Below are 16,218 nucleotides of genomic sequence, written 5' to 3'. Positions count from 1 at the left end.
GTAGCCACCTTGCACAGATCCTAAGTGGAGTTCTCCGTCACTTAACTCACAGCCAACAGCTTCCATGGCTTTTCATGGCAGCGGATCTCCCTGCGTAGTTTGTGCAGGCAGACTTAATTAAAGTCTTTAATTACATTTCAAGATTAGGCTTAACAGAGTATCTCCTGATCACCAGCCTCTAAAGGATTAAAGCATCTCCCTCTTCTGCTGCTGTGGAGCAGCAGCTTCAAATTCCTACTTTATCGGGTAGTTGCTTGTTCTTCTTGTCTTTTTCCTCAACTAGACTCTTTTTCCCTTAAATATATCTATTTTGCCTATAATCTCTATCCCTTGCACAGACCCCAGGTCATAGTAATTTCTCAGTAAATGTGTGTAGAATGAAGGTCCTGTCCCTAGATGATATTTCTTGTTACCTCTGACGATAAAAAAACATTATGTGCTAGAGCAGAAATGTTCCTCAAAGCCAGATGAATATCCTCTTAGAAGGCTTGGATAGCTTTGGCTCCACATTTTTTTATTTTCCTGCCTGACAGTTAGTAGTCAATGATAGTGATTATATTCTTGATCCCTTTACTTAATTACTGAACCCACAGGGCATGTCTAAATTGATTTCTTTTCAACTGCTGTGCTGATTTGCTTACTGTTGATGGCTTTTCCACACTAGAATGCAAGCTCCAAGAGGGAAAGGACTGTGTTGATCTTGTTCCTCAGTGTCCAGGACAGTGTTGTATATTGAATGAGTGAAGCCGTGTCTCACCCCAGCTCCACTCTGCTCCTTGCATGCTCCTTTTACCTTTTTTTGCACTTGCCCTTGCCTTTTAAAAATTTCTGCACTGCCTCTCCCTTAGTAACAACGCTCCACCTACAGTGGAGCAGACTTAAATTGGCTCTGTCATTATTTTCCTGCTTAAGCTGGCAGGTCCATATGGTAAGGCAAAGGGGTGCAATGGAAGCCTGACAGGATTGCAGGAGGAAAACCCATCTCTTTCCTGACTGTCTAGTGGAGTCATCAAGGTGGGTCCTTTCTCTGAGCCTCATTCTCTTAACCAGCCAAAGAGAGATGATAATACCTCCCTACTTCCCTCACAAGTTGGGAAGATGAAATAGGATGACGCCTGAGGAAAGCTTCGCAGAATACACTGTGATGTGTATATGCTTCTGCAGCTGTAAGCTGACATGCTTACATACGTATCTGCCTTTCAAGGACCAGGGCACCCCAGATGGGAGCAGTTTGACCCAGGGAACTGATTTTCATAACCTTCTCCTTCATCCTTTACAAGTCTTGTGAAGTGGGTGGCACTGTCCCATTTTAAAGATGGAGATACGGCTCTCAGTGATGTAGAATTTTACCCAAAATTATTCATCAAGTAAAGGCAAAAGCAGGGCTCAGACCTAGATCATCTGGTGACAAACCTAGCCTTCTTTTCACTACCTAACATCTGCAAGATTAGGACTGGGGAGAAGTGACCACTGTGTCTTGGTCTCAGAATCTGGATGCTGAGCCCGATCACATGTGCTTGGACATCTCTGTAATTTATTAATGTGTAATACCATAAACTTGTACTAGTGTTAACCTGAGTTAGTATTAGGGAAGTATTCAATAAGTAGATTGTTCTTCCCTATCAGACACTGCTCAGCTAGTTAGGTCAGAAGTTAGTTATTTTCTAGAACATGCTGATTAGAAAAGGTGTTGACACTGAATGACAGAAGAGCTGATTGAATGGGGCAGAGTTTTCATTTGCACATGGACCTTGAGTCTGACCTGGATTTGTAGGATAGTCTGTGGCATCCCCATACATAGAACAGGGATGCCTACCTACCCACCCACTGTGGAGATTTCACTGTGGATTGGATGCTGTGTCCTAACCAAGGCATTCTAGTTTGGGAAGTCTCAAGTGAACTTATAAAAACTCTTCAGTTACCCAACAGGACCTTGTGCAGCTGCATGTGGAAATCAGGATAATTCTGGCATTTCTGAGAGCATTTTAATAGAGCACTGATTACAGATTGCAGGCACCTGGTGGTGTTTTTGTACTGAGGCTGAAGGGTACAGTTCCAAAGACAAGTACTAGACTTGTCAGATTCCTGTTTTCCTACCCTGTGTTTCCCAGGGCCTGGAATAGGTACTGAGAAACCCTCTCAACAGCTAATGCAGGCTCCTGGCAGAGTTGTCATGTGTTTTCAGGAGATCACTAATGCCAGAGCATTAATTCCCAAACTGATAATGGAATGCAACTGGGTCCAAGGTGCTTTCTCCTTCCAGTAGCTCAGAGTACTGAGACTGTAGGAGGGCTCCTGTTAGTTGGGATCAGCACAGAGCCCTGTGGCTTGGGACTTGGCCAAAGCTATTCTGTACTGCTTGGACTGGCTCAGGCTGTTCCACTTGGGTAGGCCATCATTGCTTTTGGCCTCAACAGCCAAATGAGAAAATATAAACTGTGAAAATTCAAGGGAATAAAAGGTGATAGCCAAAAGTTGAGGAATCTATGGACTAGAGGTATTCTAGTCCAACATTTAAATCTATGCCAATTCATAAGAAAAAGGATAAATCTGAGAAGAGCCACCACTGTGATGTCATGTTTTCTTTTTCCCCCCCTTCTTCCTGCCATACCACCTGTCCTCACCTTCCACATACTCAAGATTGCCATAATAATTGATCATTGAAAGAGCATTCAGCAAAGTGGAGAGCAATGGCTAGCCCTAACCTTGACCTTGCTACTTTTTAGTGGTATGATTTGGGAATTAGCTTTTGGACCAGTTTTCTTATGATTTAAGAGAGAGAATTGGATGAGATAGATATCCACTAAGATCACTTACAGCTATTAAATTTTTAAGCTTATTAATGCCAACATTCTAACTTTCTATGCCTTTCAACAAGTATAAGCTGCTTGGCAGGTAGGGCCCCAAAAGGTATCAAAGAATGGTGTCTGGCTGGCTCATTTGGAAGGTGTTGCTGAGGTCCTTCTCAGTAAAGTCAAGTGCAGGAATTCCCCTTGCCAAGTCTATTACCGTTGAAGCCCAGAGCACTGCTGCCAGGGAAGCCACTCATGTTGCTTGAAGCACTGGCAGCGAAGATAGAGGGCACAGAAAGAATGTAAGGGAGGAGGTCACAGGAGGGTTCAAGTGTGTTTTTGAGATGCCAGAGGGGGCAATACAGCAAAGGAAGTGGAAAGAGGAGTCTCCCTTGAGAAGCAGCAGAAACCTTTGAAATATGTGCCTTTTATATGTAAACCTTTTCCAGTTTGGAAAATAGTCTACAATACAAGATTCATAAAACTGCCTGGTGGCAACCTTCCAGGATCCTCCCAGTTGACTCCTATTATAATCTGCTGGCCTCCAAAGGAGGGTGGTGAGCAACCGTGATGAGGTTTCAGCAGTCATTGTCTTGTTTTGGGGGACAGAGATCTATTGTAGGCTTTGCTAACGTATTCTCAGTTCCCCAGTTTTATATTTGTGGAACCAAAACAAGCTCTATTTTAACTAGACTGCGTGATCCTCTGAGCCAGCCACACAGCATGACATGCACACTCAAGATGAACCGATATGCACAGAAAGAATCACTTCAGACTACAGCCTGATTCCTTATCTTTTTAGCTGCTGGTCAGGGATGGTAAGTTTCTTGTCCATCAGAAAGCAAGGCTGATGAGGCAAAACTGTGAAGCAGATGAGTTTGTCTCTGTTACCTAGAATGCATTTCCACCTCACCTTTCCCTACCATTTCTTTTCATGAGAGTGAGGAAAAGCAAAGACTCTTGGAATCACACTCTCTGGGTTCAAATACCTGCTCTGCCCTTTAAAATCTGTGTGATCTAGAACCTCAGTTTCCTTAGCTGTAAAATGGAATCTCACCCCTTCCCCCAAGTATAAACATATTAATGGGGATTTTCAAATACCAAGGCCTCATATCTAAGTATATGTGCCTCCTGTTGGAGCTTAGGTAGCTGATGGGAAAGCTTTTGAAGACTGAGTGAGACTCTTTCCAGCACCGTTCAGATTTTACTGCATAGGCACAAAATCATGAAGTTGACCATGATTGGGAAGACCAATTAAAGTTGAAATGACAACCCTTGGCCAGATCCATATGAGATAAAAGAGTTTAATGACCTGATTGAAAATCTCATTTGTGAAATTGAGACATCGGCTCTCCCAAAAAATTATAAACTGATGATATTCTCCAAACCAGCAATTCAAGTAGGAAATGCTTTAAAATTGATGTTAGATTTAAAGAATATTTTGAGACGTTATGCTATGGTTTTTAGATTTTTAGAAAGTATGTAAACATGTTCCAACTATATTTTAGGTTTTGCCTGTCTTTTAGGTTTTTATAGGTTTCATATACTTAAAAATGGAGGGTTTTTTTAATTTAAAGGCTCTTCTTTTTTCTTTTTTTTTTTTTTCTTTTTTAGTGTTACATTCCAGGTCTGTTCTAAAATAGAAATAGCTGAATCAAGAGAACTAATAATTTACCTAAGATTTGAGTCACCAAATCTCTGATATTTTTTTAAAAAAGATAAAAAGCTCATCGTACCCTTGCTGTAGGATTTATTCATTTATTTGTGTGTTTTTTTAATGCTTGATATGTTCGGTCTTTTTAAAAATTCATAACCTCTGTTATAAACTTATGTATAAATTAAACCCCTCCTCTAAGGAAAACGCCTGAACTATTACCTAAGTCTTCCACTTCCTTTTATGTATGGGTTTAGTCTCCTCACCCTGCTCCTTCTATTTTCAGTGTAAGAGAAACATACTAGTTCATCAAGCAGTACAGAACATAGCATATAATTAAAACATTTATTTTCATGTTGTCAATTTTCGTGTGGCTTTCTTCGTATTTGGTTGGAATAAATTTTCTGCTGCAGTGTTGTCTGCTATAAACAATGCTCTGAGGCCAATATCTTGTTTTCTTAGTTTGCCAACTAGCTGTTGGACATCACAATGACACAAGCACTCAAAAATCAGGAGATGCTAACAATCCAAGCTCCTTTTGGTTTGTTTTTCCATAACAAGCCTTTATTTTTTCTTTGATACAGTTAAATTCATTTTTTTAAGGCCTGCCTCACATTTTGGGTTTATAATCCTGTCATAATCCAGTGAAGGGCATCCTAGCCTGCCCTTTCCTTTGGTACTTTATTTCTACCCTTTACTGTAGGATTGGTATATGGGTACTGTGGAACCAACTTAACTGGTCCTTGGTATTTAAACTTGTGAATGTGAAGGTTCTATTATAGAATGAATCCCTCAGAATGAGTGATGCTTATGAAATCTCCATCTCACCTTAAGAAATCTTCCATATGGCATATTCCCAGTAACGTGTTTGTTTTTATTGTTGGCAATGTTATTTTCTGGCTCCGTTACATCATTTGTTAAAGTTAGGATGTAGTGATTGACAAGAAGGTTAAAAAGTCCACCCACAGTGTAAATAAACTTGTGTAAACACAGGTCTTGTGGTCTGGGTATAGAGCAGGGTTTGTTCTTTGGATGTTAAACCTTCAAGAAGACTGAGCTTACCAAACATGTACACACAGAAGGAGGAGATGAAAATAGTCTGGATTTATAGTTGAAGCAGATGTGAGTCACTGGCTTGGAGCATCCTGTGAACATAATGTCTCCTACACAAGGAGGGTTAGGATATACCAGGAAAGGAAGCCAACCACGTTGCATAGTATTTGGTAGCCTGATGGGGGAAAAGAGCTCCCTCTTTTCCTTCCTTAAAGAGTTAAACTGTATTTTAGGTTTTAATGTTTCGTGCACTTAAAAAAATGTAACCCGAGCTGCTGTATATGGCTGTGCTGTTTTTGTGCTGATCCAAAGGTGTGTGTCCAAGGGAGGGAGTGCAAGCTGACGTTTCTCTGGCGTTCTGTTCACCAGGCTGTGGGCCCTGGCGGGGAGCTGCATCTGATCAGAGGAGTGGTGCCATTTTCTTCTCACAAAAATGCCTCCCAGGCCTTGTTATAATTGTTCATATCGTTTGCTCTTCTTTCTCATAATTCTTTGAAGGTGGGAATTTATTCAGTTTCACCTCTTGGATTCCCAGCACCACTCTTGGACTAGAGTTGGAAACAGAGGAAGGTAGACTGACAATTAAATCTCAATAAAATATCTTTTGATATGTCTTCCAGTTTTGGAAGAAAGAGTATTTTTGGTGGAATAAGAATATTGCCCTGCAGAATTCTCTGATCTATTTCTTGTTTTACAATCTAGAGATAATCATATTAACATTTTGGCAAACTTTTTCTAGACATCTTGTTATGCATATAAAATACACACATGTGATTTTAAATCCTCGAGCTCCTTTTCTGTTTTGCAACTTTTTTTTTCACTCTGTAGTATATCATGGTCATTTTTTCCAAGTCGTATCCTGTAGGTCTACGCTATGAATTTTAAAGGCTATGTAATATTCTGTTGAGTGGATGGGCTATATTGTATTTAACCAAAGATGATTAGCTATTGATGGGTATTTAGGTTGTTTATGATGTTTTGTTGTTAAAAATGAATCGGAGGTAAACATGCATTTTTAACATAGGAATGCATGCTCACCTATTTTCTCCAGTAATAGAGCTGCTGGTTCAGAGGTTTCCAACTCAAATATTAATCTCTGTAAGAGAGAAATTCCACCTTCCTCATAATCTTTAGACCAGTAGGAGTGGATTAAAAGTGACATGGTGGGCATGGTGTGTCATTCATAAAAACACATACCTAATGATTCTAATTTACAACCAGAAAGCAACTTTGGAAGATGCCCGTAACGCCTATCTTGACTGCACACTTGGGATTGAGGGTGGCAGTGCTTTGTAAGTCATGCTGTGCTATACAGACCTCAGTGACTCATTACTGGGGCTTTACAGAGTATCTGCCGTGTTCTCTCAAAAATGTTTATGGAATCTATTTACTTACTTTATAAAAATTCATTAAATGCGAGGAGTGGGGTAACCTCCAATGACAATGGTTCTGCACCTATTTGTACAGCAGAATAAACCAAACAGATCATCAAGAAAACAAGCTGAGACCCTGCCACCTAAATCCCCTGAATTTCTGTGAGCAGGCCCTGAGCACCCCAGTTGATGTTAATGTTTGTCTTTGTTTGGAATTCCTCCTTTAAGGTATTTCTTTGTCAATCTCCAAGTATTTTTCTAGCCCATTAGAGAATAATTTTAACTTTTATCCAGTTTGAAAGTTTCTGACTCCTTCCAGAATATTTTTAGAGGATTTTTTTGGGGTGGTATTGATTTAGTCCCGATCTTTGTAAATCTTGTGAAGTCTTAAACATGGATTGTTGGTCTGCGATGCCCTCTGGTTTCACACCATGGCAAGCCCACTCCATAGCCCTTGTTGTTTCTACCACAAAGAATGATGAATTTGTAGTGATTGCACTTCTTAACTTTGTATGTATATTATTATCAGATTAAAGTTATGTGCCTATTCTAGTGGCATATTAGACTCCCTTTTTAGGTTTTTCTATTAAGAATTTTTAGTTAAGAATAGCAGTTGAACTACATGGAAAAATTGGCTGGTGGACTAAAATTTGTGTCTAATTTATTTAATTTTACCTCATACTTACATGCTATGGAGCGACTGAAATTTTCATCTGGAGAACTTTCTTATCAAAAAGTGGAGTTGTCTCAGTAGGAATTTGAAATATTTAGAGTCAGTAACCTTTACTTGACCAAATTTTTATAAAGAAGCTAAATTGACCACAGATTATCTCATTGACCTTAACATATGAAACCAGAAAAAATAGACTTTCATTGCACAAACAAATTGCAGGTTTTCTGATTACCATGTGAAGTTTTTGGATTTCGGAGGGAAATTAACATTTTTAGATTATTTTTAAGGGGAGCAATTTAATATTTCTCTTCTTTTCGATATTTACAACATTGACCCATTCCTTGTCAAGGGAATTGTGTTTCTCTGTCAAGACCTGAGGCATGGAGACGAAACAAATACAGTTAAGCTTGAGCCATATTTATCCTTCAGTATATTACAATTGGACAGTGTAGAGGGATCATTGTGAGCAAGATGGGAGCGGTACTGGAGCCCTTTTGGGAGGCATCCAAATCATTCAAGCCAGGGATGATGGGGATTCGAACCAAGGCAGAGATGTGAGAATGAAGACGAGCTGGTGGAATCCAGAAATATTAAATTGAATCCACAGCACTTGGTGCTTGGTTAGTTTTTATGGGCTATTGGAGGGAAAAGGTAGCATCTAGGTTAACTCTTAGTGAAACTGTTCAGTGGGTCGCTAGATAAGTGGACTTAAAGCCAGCAAGGCAGTGGCAGCTGGGTACATGATTAGTGTCATCAGATTAAAGGCAGGAGTCAAAGCTGCATTTGTAGAATTTCAAAAACGAAGTGGCAACGCAGAGGAGTCCTATCTTAAAACATGATCTTGTTTCTCTCATCTCTAAGTTATTTGAAGTTACCTCACTAGAGTTAACCATGCACTAGGGAAGACCAGCTGATTCTCCCTAAAAGTCTTCCAGGATGACATCATGTTTGCTGTTAATGTTGGGGAATTCTGAAACTTGGTATCAGCTTGTTTGGAGAGCATCTGCCTCAGGGTTGAGTCACATCAGTTTAAGAGGGTAAATGTCTAAAACCAGAGATTCTGGTTACTCACTGGCAATGGGAACATGACTGTGAAACAGTTCAGATTTTGTTGGTGCAGCCAGTACCAAAATATGATCAGAAGACTGCATGTTAACCATGGCGTCCAAACAGGGAAGTTTTTGAGGCAAGATAAATCAGTTACCTAATTATATTAAACTAAACGGCGCCTCTGTCTCACCAGAGGAGGCTCTGGCCTCTCAGGTGAGAAAATTCAAGCCTGTCGGCTACACCCACTTAGAACTATGATAATAAATGCCCAGCCAAAGGGCTTCTGCAGTTTTAATTTGCTCGATGCCCTGCCACTCCCCCTTGCCCTCTCACCACAGAGGGCAATTTCCAGTTCAACTATTGAAAATTAAAAGTGTTAGTGTTGGATTACAAAAACATCATTATTTGTACCCATTTGTTCATGTCCTTCATCTGCTTAATCCCTGAGATTTTAGGAGTTTACAGCTCCTACTCCGAAGGATAATTTCATTTCCTGGTAATTTGTGGGGGGTGGAAGGCCATCTCTCTACAGCAGCCCTGGACTAACAAAAGTGGGTGTGGATTAGATGGCTCAGAGCCAGAGGAAGCTAGATGAAAAGGCTTGAGAAAGATGAAAACTCACTGCAATTGTTTCCACAACTACCACTTAAGGCTGCTTTGACTTGCAAATCATATTGTAGGTTGGTTTCTTGGATGGGAAAGCTTTGTAATTATAGCCTGTGAAGCTCTGAACCAAAAAGATAAAAAGCTTTCATGGGGTTATAAGGGAAGAAAAATAATCTTCCCTTTACCCTTCTGAGTTCTTAGCTGAGACCCCTGTAATAAAAAACAAATTAACAAGAGAAAAACAAACAGAAGTTTATTAATAAGCATACCTCATGTATACATGGGAGATAACCCAAGGAAAAATGAGTAATCCATGAGGTGGGTTAGATTTTAGGATTAAATGCCATTTTAATAAGAAAAGGGGAGGGGGAATATAGACCTCTTAGGGGGAAGTAAGTGATTTATAGGAAAGATGAGTAGGCCCTAAGAAGAATAGATGGGAGGGAGGATAATTTGTGACAAGGGTTTTCTGGGGTATGGTGTTAACTTCTAGTCTCTCCTGTGACAAAAGTCACTCTTCTCTGGTTGAAGAAACTCCTGAGGAAGGGATTTATGACAACTGAGTTCCTTTTGGAGAATCTGTCTTTAGGCAGATAAGGGGAGTTCAGAGACAGCTCCCCCTGCATTTGCTGTCTTTCAGATGCCTTCAGTTCAAAGTGATCAATATACTAAAGTGCCACATTTTGAGGTGGCATGTCCTGCTACCCTGCAGGTTGATGCAGGTTGGAGTAACTGTGGTCATTGGTTCACCATTGCTGCTGTTTTCATCTTGTTTCCTTACAATGGGATCCCAGTTTTGGGCTGGTCATTGATTTATCACCAGTAAGATGTAAGACCTGATAAATCGGCTTACTTGAATATAGGGAAAAATCCTGTGCATTTTCTTCCTATATTGTCTCCTGAGAATGCATTCCTTTCTGTTCCACAGTTCCTCCTTAGGCTATCAGCTTTTAAGTTAGGTGTCCGGATAGCTGCAGGAGAACCAGTTAGGGAGTTGTTTAAAATACAGATCCCAAGATTCCGATTTGGTGGGTGTGAAGAAGGGGCCCAGGAGTCTGCATTTTTGAAAAGCTCTCCATGATGCATTCAGAACATGAAATCAGGTCTGGGAGACACTCTTACAGTGTTATACCCAGTTTTCGCGAGATTAATTCACAGAGAACGAATTGAGCGTTTGGAGATTTATTATGCCGGCGGCTGCGAGGGGCTCATGCCCTAAACAGACTCGCAGCCCTGAACAGTCTCTGCAGCGAGAATATAAAGGCAAAACCCACATTGTTTGGCTAAGGCGGCAGGTGGGGGGCTAGCGAAGCGCCAGACAGAAGCTGAGAAAAGCGTTCATTAACTTTCTTGGTTAACTATTCCCTGGAATTTACTCCCTGGAATTTTTATGGGCGGAAACCTTTTACAAAGTTTACAGAGAGCCAGGGGAAGGGAAGAGGTCATTGTTTACCAAATTTTGTTGCTCCTGCTTATCTTCAAAGTAGCGGCTGTAAAGGCTGAAATGGGAGTGCTCTACTTTGACAGATTATTGCCACAAAGATGCAATAGTACCCTTTTACTTTCTGAGTCTTTCCCTTCTAAGCCAGCATCCATTCCCATTTCCAGGGTGGCATTAAAAACATACGTACATATGTGATTTCACTCAGGCCTGTTAGTAAAGTCAACAAAAGAACAGCCAAGACCATATAAAAACGCTGTAAGAGTTTATTAGAGTTTATGGGAGCCAGACTGAGGACATGCCCTGCAGCATGATCTTGATGGATTGAGAAAATGTTCTGGAGAATGGCACTTTGGCAGTTCTTTTTATATATTTAGAATCGGAGGAGAAAACATAAGGAAGGTTACATGAAATCCACTGGTGGTTGGTTAAGGAGGCGGGAGAAAGCAAAACAGGGAAATCTCTGGGATTGGATAAAAGCAAAATGGAGAAACACATTCTTCTTTTACATTGGTGGGTGTAGGATAGTTAACACTTAACAGTAACAGGAAATAGAGGTGTCGGAGGGCAGAAGGCGGCAGTGAGGAGCTTGGTGCCCATGCTCCTGTGAGAGGGCCTAGGAAAGGTGACTCTGGCATTTTCAAAGGTATATTATCTGAGATGCAGAAGGACAATGGGCAGGGGCTCTATGAAAGTAAAGCTTAACCTTTTACTAAGGAAGCTTTGGCCTGGGGTGTGACCACCCACCACGACCTACCCAGTTAGGAATTTATGATCAGACCGTCCTGTGAGGCTACTTTTAGTCACTGAGCTTGTCAGACCTGCCATGTAGCCCCTTTCTCATCCACAGCATCATTGTCCTGAACAACACATCTGACAATTTCCCATAAAAATGAGTTGGATAATACCCTACTGGAGAGTTCCTGAGGGCAATGCCTATAAACTCCTTATCCTTATAACAGTACACAGACTTTCATATATATTAGACCATTTATCTACATTTAAAGAGTTTCATATTCATGAATGAGAAAAGTGAGGGTTTGGTAAATAAAAGGTTCAATTTCTCTTTTACAAATACTTTCTGGTATGGATGGCTACATTTATTCACTTTATACAAGTTCAGAGGGTCTTTTTCATATTATAGTAGGAAGTTAATAAAAATTCCATTTTAACCATTTATTATACAATTCAGGCACTAGAAATAAGTGATTCACATGTGTGTTCCATTTAATTCTTTCAGTGGTTCCACAAGGTAGGCAAAGATATCTCTGTGTAGTAGTTAGTAAACAGAGAGTCTGGAATTTTAAGAGATTTCCCCAGTCACATATAGGTCTCAAGTTTTGGAGCTGAAATTTGAACCCAGGTTCAGTGGTTTATTTTTCCTTTTTTGGGTCCTGGCCATTGAATAAAAACAGCAAAAGGTTATACTCATTTCTTACTACTTTTTCAAAAGAAGACTAGAATTTCCTAAGAGTTTGGTAAAACATGCATGCCACTTTCTCCCCCTCTTTTTTTTTCCGAACAGATTTTTACATAGTAAAATGATAGCTTTCCATTTTTTTAACCTCAGTGTTAGAAAGGAACTAATTCAAGATGGAAAATCAAAAACCATACCACAGTTGGGAAGGTACTGGCCAGAGAATTCCCAGTGGGTTTGGGAATATGACTTTCTTTCTACATTGCTTATAGAATGTTTGAGGTCACTCTGCGACCACTGGCTTTCTTTTTCACCTGTCCCCAAGTGGTGACAGGTGAGAGGCGTTGGAGCTAGAAAAGAACTAGTACACGTTTTTCTTTTTTTTTGAAAAAGGTCCCTGTCACTTATAACACCTACCTGAGAAAGTCATATGATGAATCATAGTGGGGAAATTCTGTTTGTTAACTTCTAGGAAATCACGGGGAATGAGTTAGTGGTCACTAACTAAGAATATCTTTTTTATTACAGAATTGAAACTAGGAGAAATTTCTTTAACCAGAGGATATTCTTTTTTAAATATCTCTATTTTCTCTCATGAGGTTACAGATGTGGTCTGGTTATAGGTGGACAGGTGTGTTGGTAGCATTTGTGAATCTTGCATTGGGAAGCATGTTCCCATGGTCTCCCATCATAAATCATGTGGATTTAAGTGAAACCTTTGATGTAGTCAGCAGCCAACTCTTGGAGAACAGGGGCCATGTCTTAATGATTTCTTATATCTCTAATTCTGAGCATAGAAGTAGCACCTGGTAGGACCAGTGGCTCAGTTTTACAGCAGACTGGTCAACTCCATGAGCTGCTGTTACCATATGCATATAGCTGTGCTAGCGACCCATATATAGGATCTCTAGATTCTCTATGTAGCCTGCATGACCAACCCATAAGCCCTCTCTGTACCATTAGTTCTGATTTATTAATTTCCTGAGAAATGTTCGTTACTGATTAAGGTGTAGAGCATGACTAGGATGACAACGCATTTACTCAAGTTACTGTTGAGCTTTTTGTATGATAGGGTTAAAATTCAGATTGACCTTGAATATAATAAATACAAATAAGTAGAATTAAGGCTATTAGGGAAATGCAGTTTTTTGAAAACTAAATACAGCATGGGGACTGTGTATGTGTGAGTTTTTTGTAGAGGAGAGCAAGGGGAACTCATGGTGATGCAACAACATACTGTTTTGTTTTCTTAATTATTGTGTGCACACTGCCAGTTAACCACAGGAGCATAGAATATGGAGAGCTGCTGGGTAACTTTTGCAAAATACTTAGTATTAGTCAGACATGTCTCTAATTCTCTGTCCACTTTGGCCAAAGGAAAATGTGGAGAATTTATCAAGGTTCCAGATTATGGCAACTGGATGTAGAGGAGCATTGGAAAATAAGACCTAGTGAAAGAGGCTAATAAATAAGGATTATTTCCTTAGCTTGAGCCAAAGCAGCTGAAGGGTGATTAAATTAATGGTCTTCTGTTGCATATATAGTTACTATGTAGAAGATAATATAATTATTTCCACTGTGAATAGAATTAAGGAAATAGATTTACATTAGAGTTAAAGGAGATTTTGATGGAGCGTAAATTGACTTTAAGGATTGTTGGACAGTAGAAAGACTTCCAACTGGAGATGTGAAGTCATGTTCCTTACAGAATAGAAATAGGGGTAGGTACTTCATGCCAGTTTGACTTAGATGCAGTTGTGGGGTACAGATTGACTTACTTTCTAGATCCCATCTCATGCTGCTCATCTCACATTGTGTTTGACATTTTTGGTAAATAGATCAGTATTCTCACTTTATTTATATTTTTTCATAGTTATTACAAATGCTAAGACCTCACTTTTAACGATTCTGTAATGCTTTTTAAGCAAGAGAGAGGTTAAACCACAAACTGAAAATGACTTCACCTGCAAGTCAGCTTGCTGCTCCTTCTTACATGGGCCCTTACAATATTCTCAATTCCAACCTGCCCTTTTTTTTTGGTTTGTTTTAGAAAACTTAACTGCACCCGCCCTCTTCGCTTGTTCTACAATGAGTGCCAAATCTGCCATCAGCAAGGAAATTTTTGCACCTCTTGATGAGAGGATGCTGGGAGCTGTCCAAGTCAAGAGGAGAACGAAGAAAAAGATCCCTTTCTTGGCAACTGGGGGCCAAGGCGAATACTTAACTTACATCTGCCTGTCAGGTAATGGAAACTAGATATTAATATTATTAAAGCAACTTCTTTAAAATAGTTCATTCTGAGGTATCCAGGAGGGTTGTATTCCCGGGTTTTGTACATGTCTGCTCTTCCACTCTCCTGTCCTGTTTTCCTGACGTCTTCTCTGATCCTTACTTATGGCACCTTTAGTTTTGAGGTTACCTTATATGGGAAAGGTAATGAAGTTCCACTTTAATGTATTTTCTGAATCATTCAGAACGTCTATAAGGGGTTCGGCAGACACAGTTACTTGTCCATACTTCCTTCACTAGGACGTTGATGGAATGTGGGCTATCCTCTGGGCTTTTTTGTAGAACAATTCCTGATATTTGGTTAATTGTCCTTACTAGCAGCCTGAGATTCATTGAATTTCTTTTTCTTAACAGTTGCCAATAATCAGTGATAGTTTGTCTCAAGATAAATATCAACACATTGTGAAATGTGAGGAAGAAGTCTGAGCTCATAGATCACTGCTTTGCCTGACAGCTGTTCCTTGTCAGAATGAGGCATCTGTGTCTGTTAAGCTTAGTATTTTGTTGGATTATTTTTTTCTCTCTTTCTGTTTGTGATTGTTGTAGATCTGTGGGATGTACTGTGGATCCATACCAATTTTTTGAGATAAAACTTGGATAAGTTTTCCATGGAGTTATGGCGCATTTATAACATTTCTGATATTTCTTGTAGCTGGGCAATGGAAAAATTAAGTTTGCCTTAATTCATCCCTTTTTAAAATTTCCATTAATTTAAATTAATGGAATTAATTTGTGGCTTGGGAATTAAACTTTATTTTTGGGCCCATTTTTAACTGAAAAAAAATAATAAGCCTGTTATCATTTAAGCTTATCAGAATTATTTCAGGGTAGAGATAGCTTTTTTCCAGAAAGAACATGTAAAGATAATAATAATGAGACTGTATCTTAGTATAAAATGAAATGAGAACAGCTTTGGCCAGTGTGGCTCAGGCGGTTGGTTGGAATATCGTCCTGTGCACCAAAGGGTCTTGGGTTTGATTCCTGGTCAGGGCACATACCCAGGTTGGGGTTTGAATCCCCAGTTGGGGAATGTACGGGAGGCAACTGATTGACTTCTCTCTCTCTCTCTCTCTCTCTCTTCCCCACCTCTCTCTCCTTTCCTGTCTCTCTAAAATCAATAAAAAGATAGCCTCCAGTGAGGATTAAAATAAATAAAAACAAAATGAAATGATGAGATCATAGCCCTTTGATAAGAATGCCTTCTGATTGGTTAAAAGAAAGCTTTTATTTAAATAAGTGTGGGAGAATTGACCTTGAAATATAAGTCTCTCTTTCTTAATCCCAAATAAAAATTAGGTTAATAAAATTTGGTTATCGTGGGAGGACACTTGCATGCCTTTAGTGTGCTGGACAGTGCCTGGCATATAATAGGGGCGCTATTCATATCTAATGACTAAGTAAAAGAAAGAAGCAGCCTTTCCTAATACCGTCCTAGTATTCTGTTAATGAGATTCAGGTCTTAAAATATTTTTTCATATTCTTAAATTTAGATTCTAGAATTTTTGCTTGCACTAATAACAATAGAAATGCATTACAATAAGTTTTGTTTTATGTTTGGGCTGACCTGAACATGGACACATAGTGATTCTAACTATATTTAGCTCTGTGCTCTCAATATTTCATTGAGATTTCTTGAAGACAGTAGTTGAGGAAAAGATAGATGGTCTAAAATCCCCTAGTTTTTCCTAGTACATGCCTATACCTGGAAAAGAGGGCAGTTTTATGTGCATTTGAGGCACATGCTATTGTTGGCCTATTTTGGATCATGTAGTCTACAAGAGTGATATGGGGACTCTAACTGCCTCATCTCAGTGAAATAACATAACCATTTCCCCTGCTGCAGGAGATGATGACTGGATAACTGCATGTC

General features: G+C 39.6%; 1 protein-coding gene across 1 annotated transcript in view; it reads left to right on the top strand.

The window, feature by feature from the left end:
* The window catches only part of STXBP6 (syntaxin binding protein 6), a 229,932-nt gene that overhangs the window by 61,963 nt on the left and 151,751 nt on the right, over positions 1-16,218 (top strand). Inside the window, exon 2 of the mRNA XM_087823225.1 lies at positions 14,110-14,301. Within this exon, the coding sequence (XP_087679351.1) occupies positions 14,148-14,301 (154 nt within the window). The 5' untranslated portion in view covers positions 14,110-14,147. The remainder of the gene's footprint in view (positions 1-14,109; positions 14,302-16,218) is intronic.

The sequence above is a fragment of the Miniopterus natalensis genome, chromosome 1 (genome assembly GCF_054644295.1).
Source record: "Miniopterus natalensis isolate mMinNat1 chromosome 1, mMinNat1.hap1, whole genome shotgun sequence".
In the NCBI taxonomy this organism is placed as follows: Eukaryota; Metazoa; Chordata; class Mammalia; order Chiroptera; family Miniopteridae; genus Miniopterus; species Miniopterus natalensis.
Note: the sequence above shows the minus strand (reverse complement) of the source record. Positions and strands in the feature narration are given on the sequence as shown.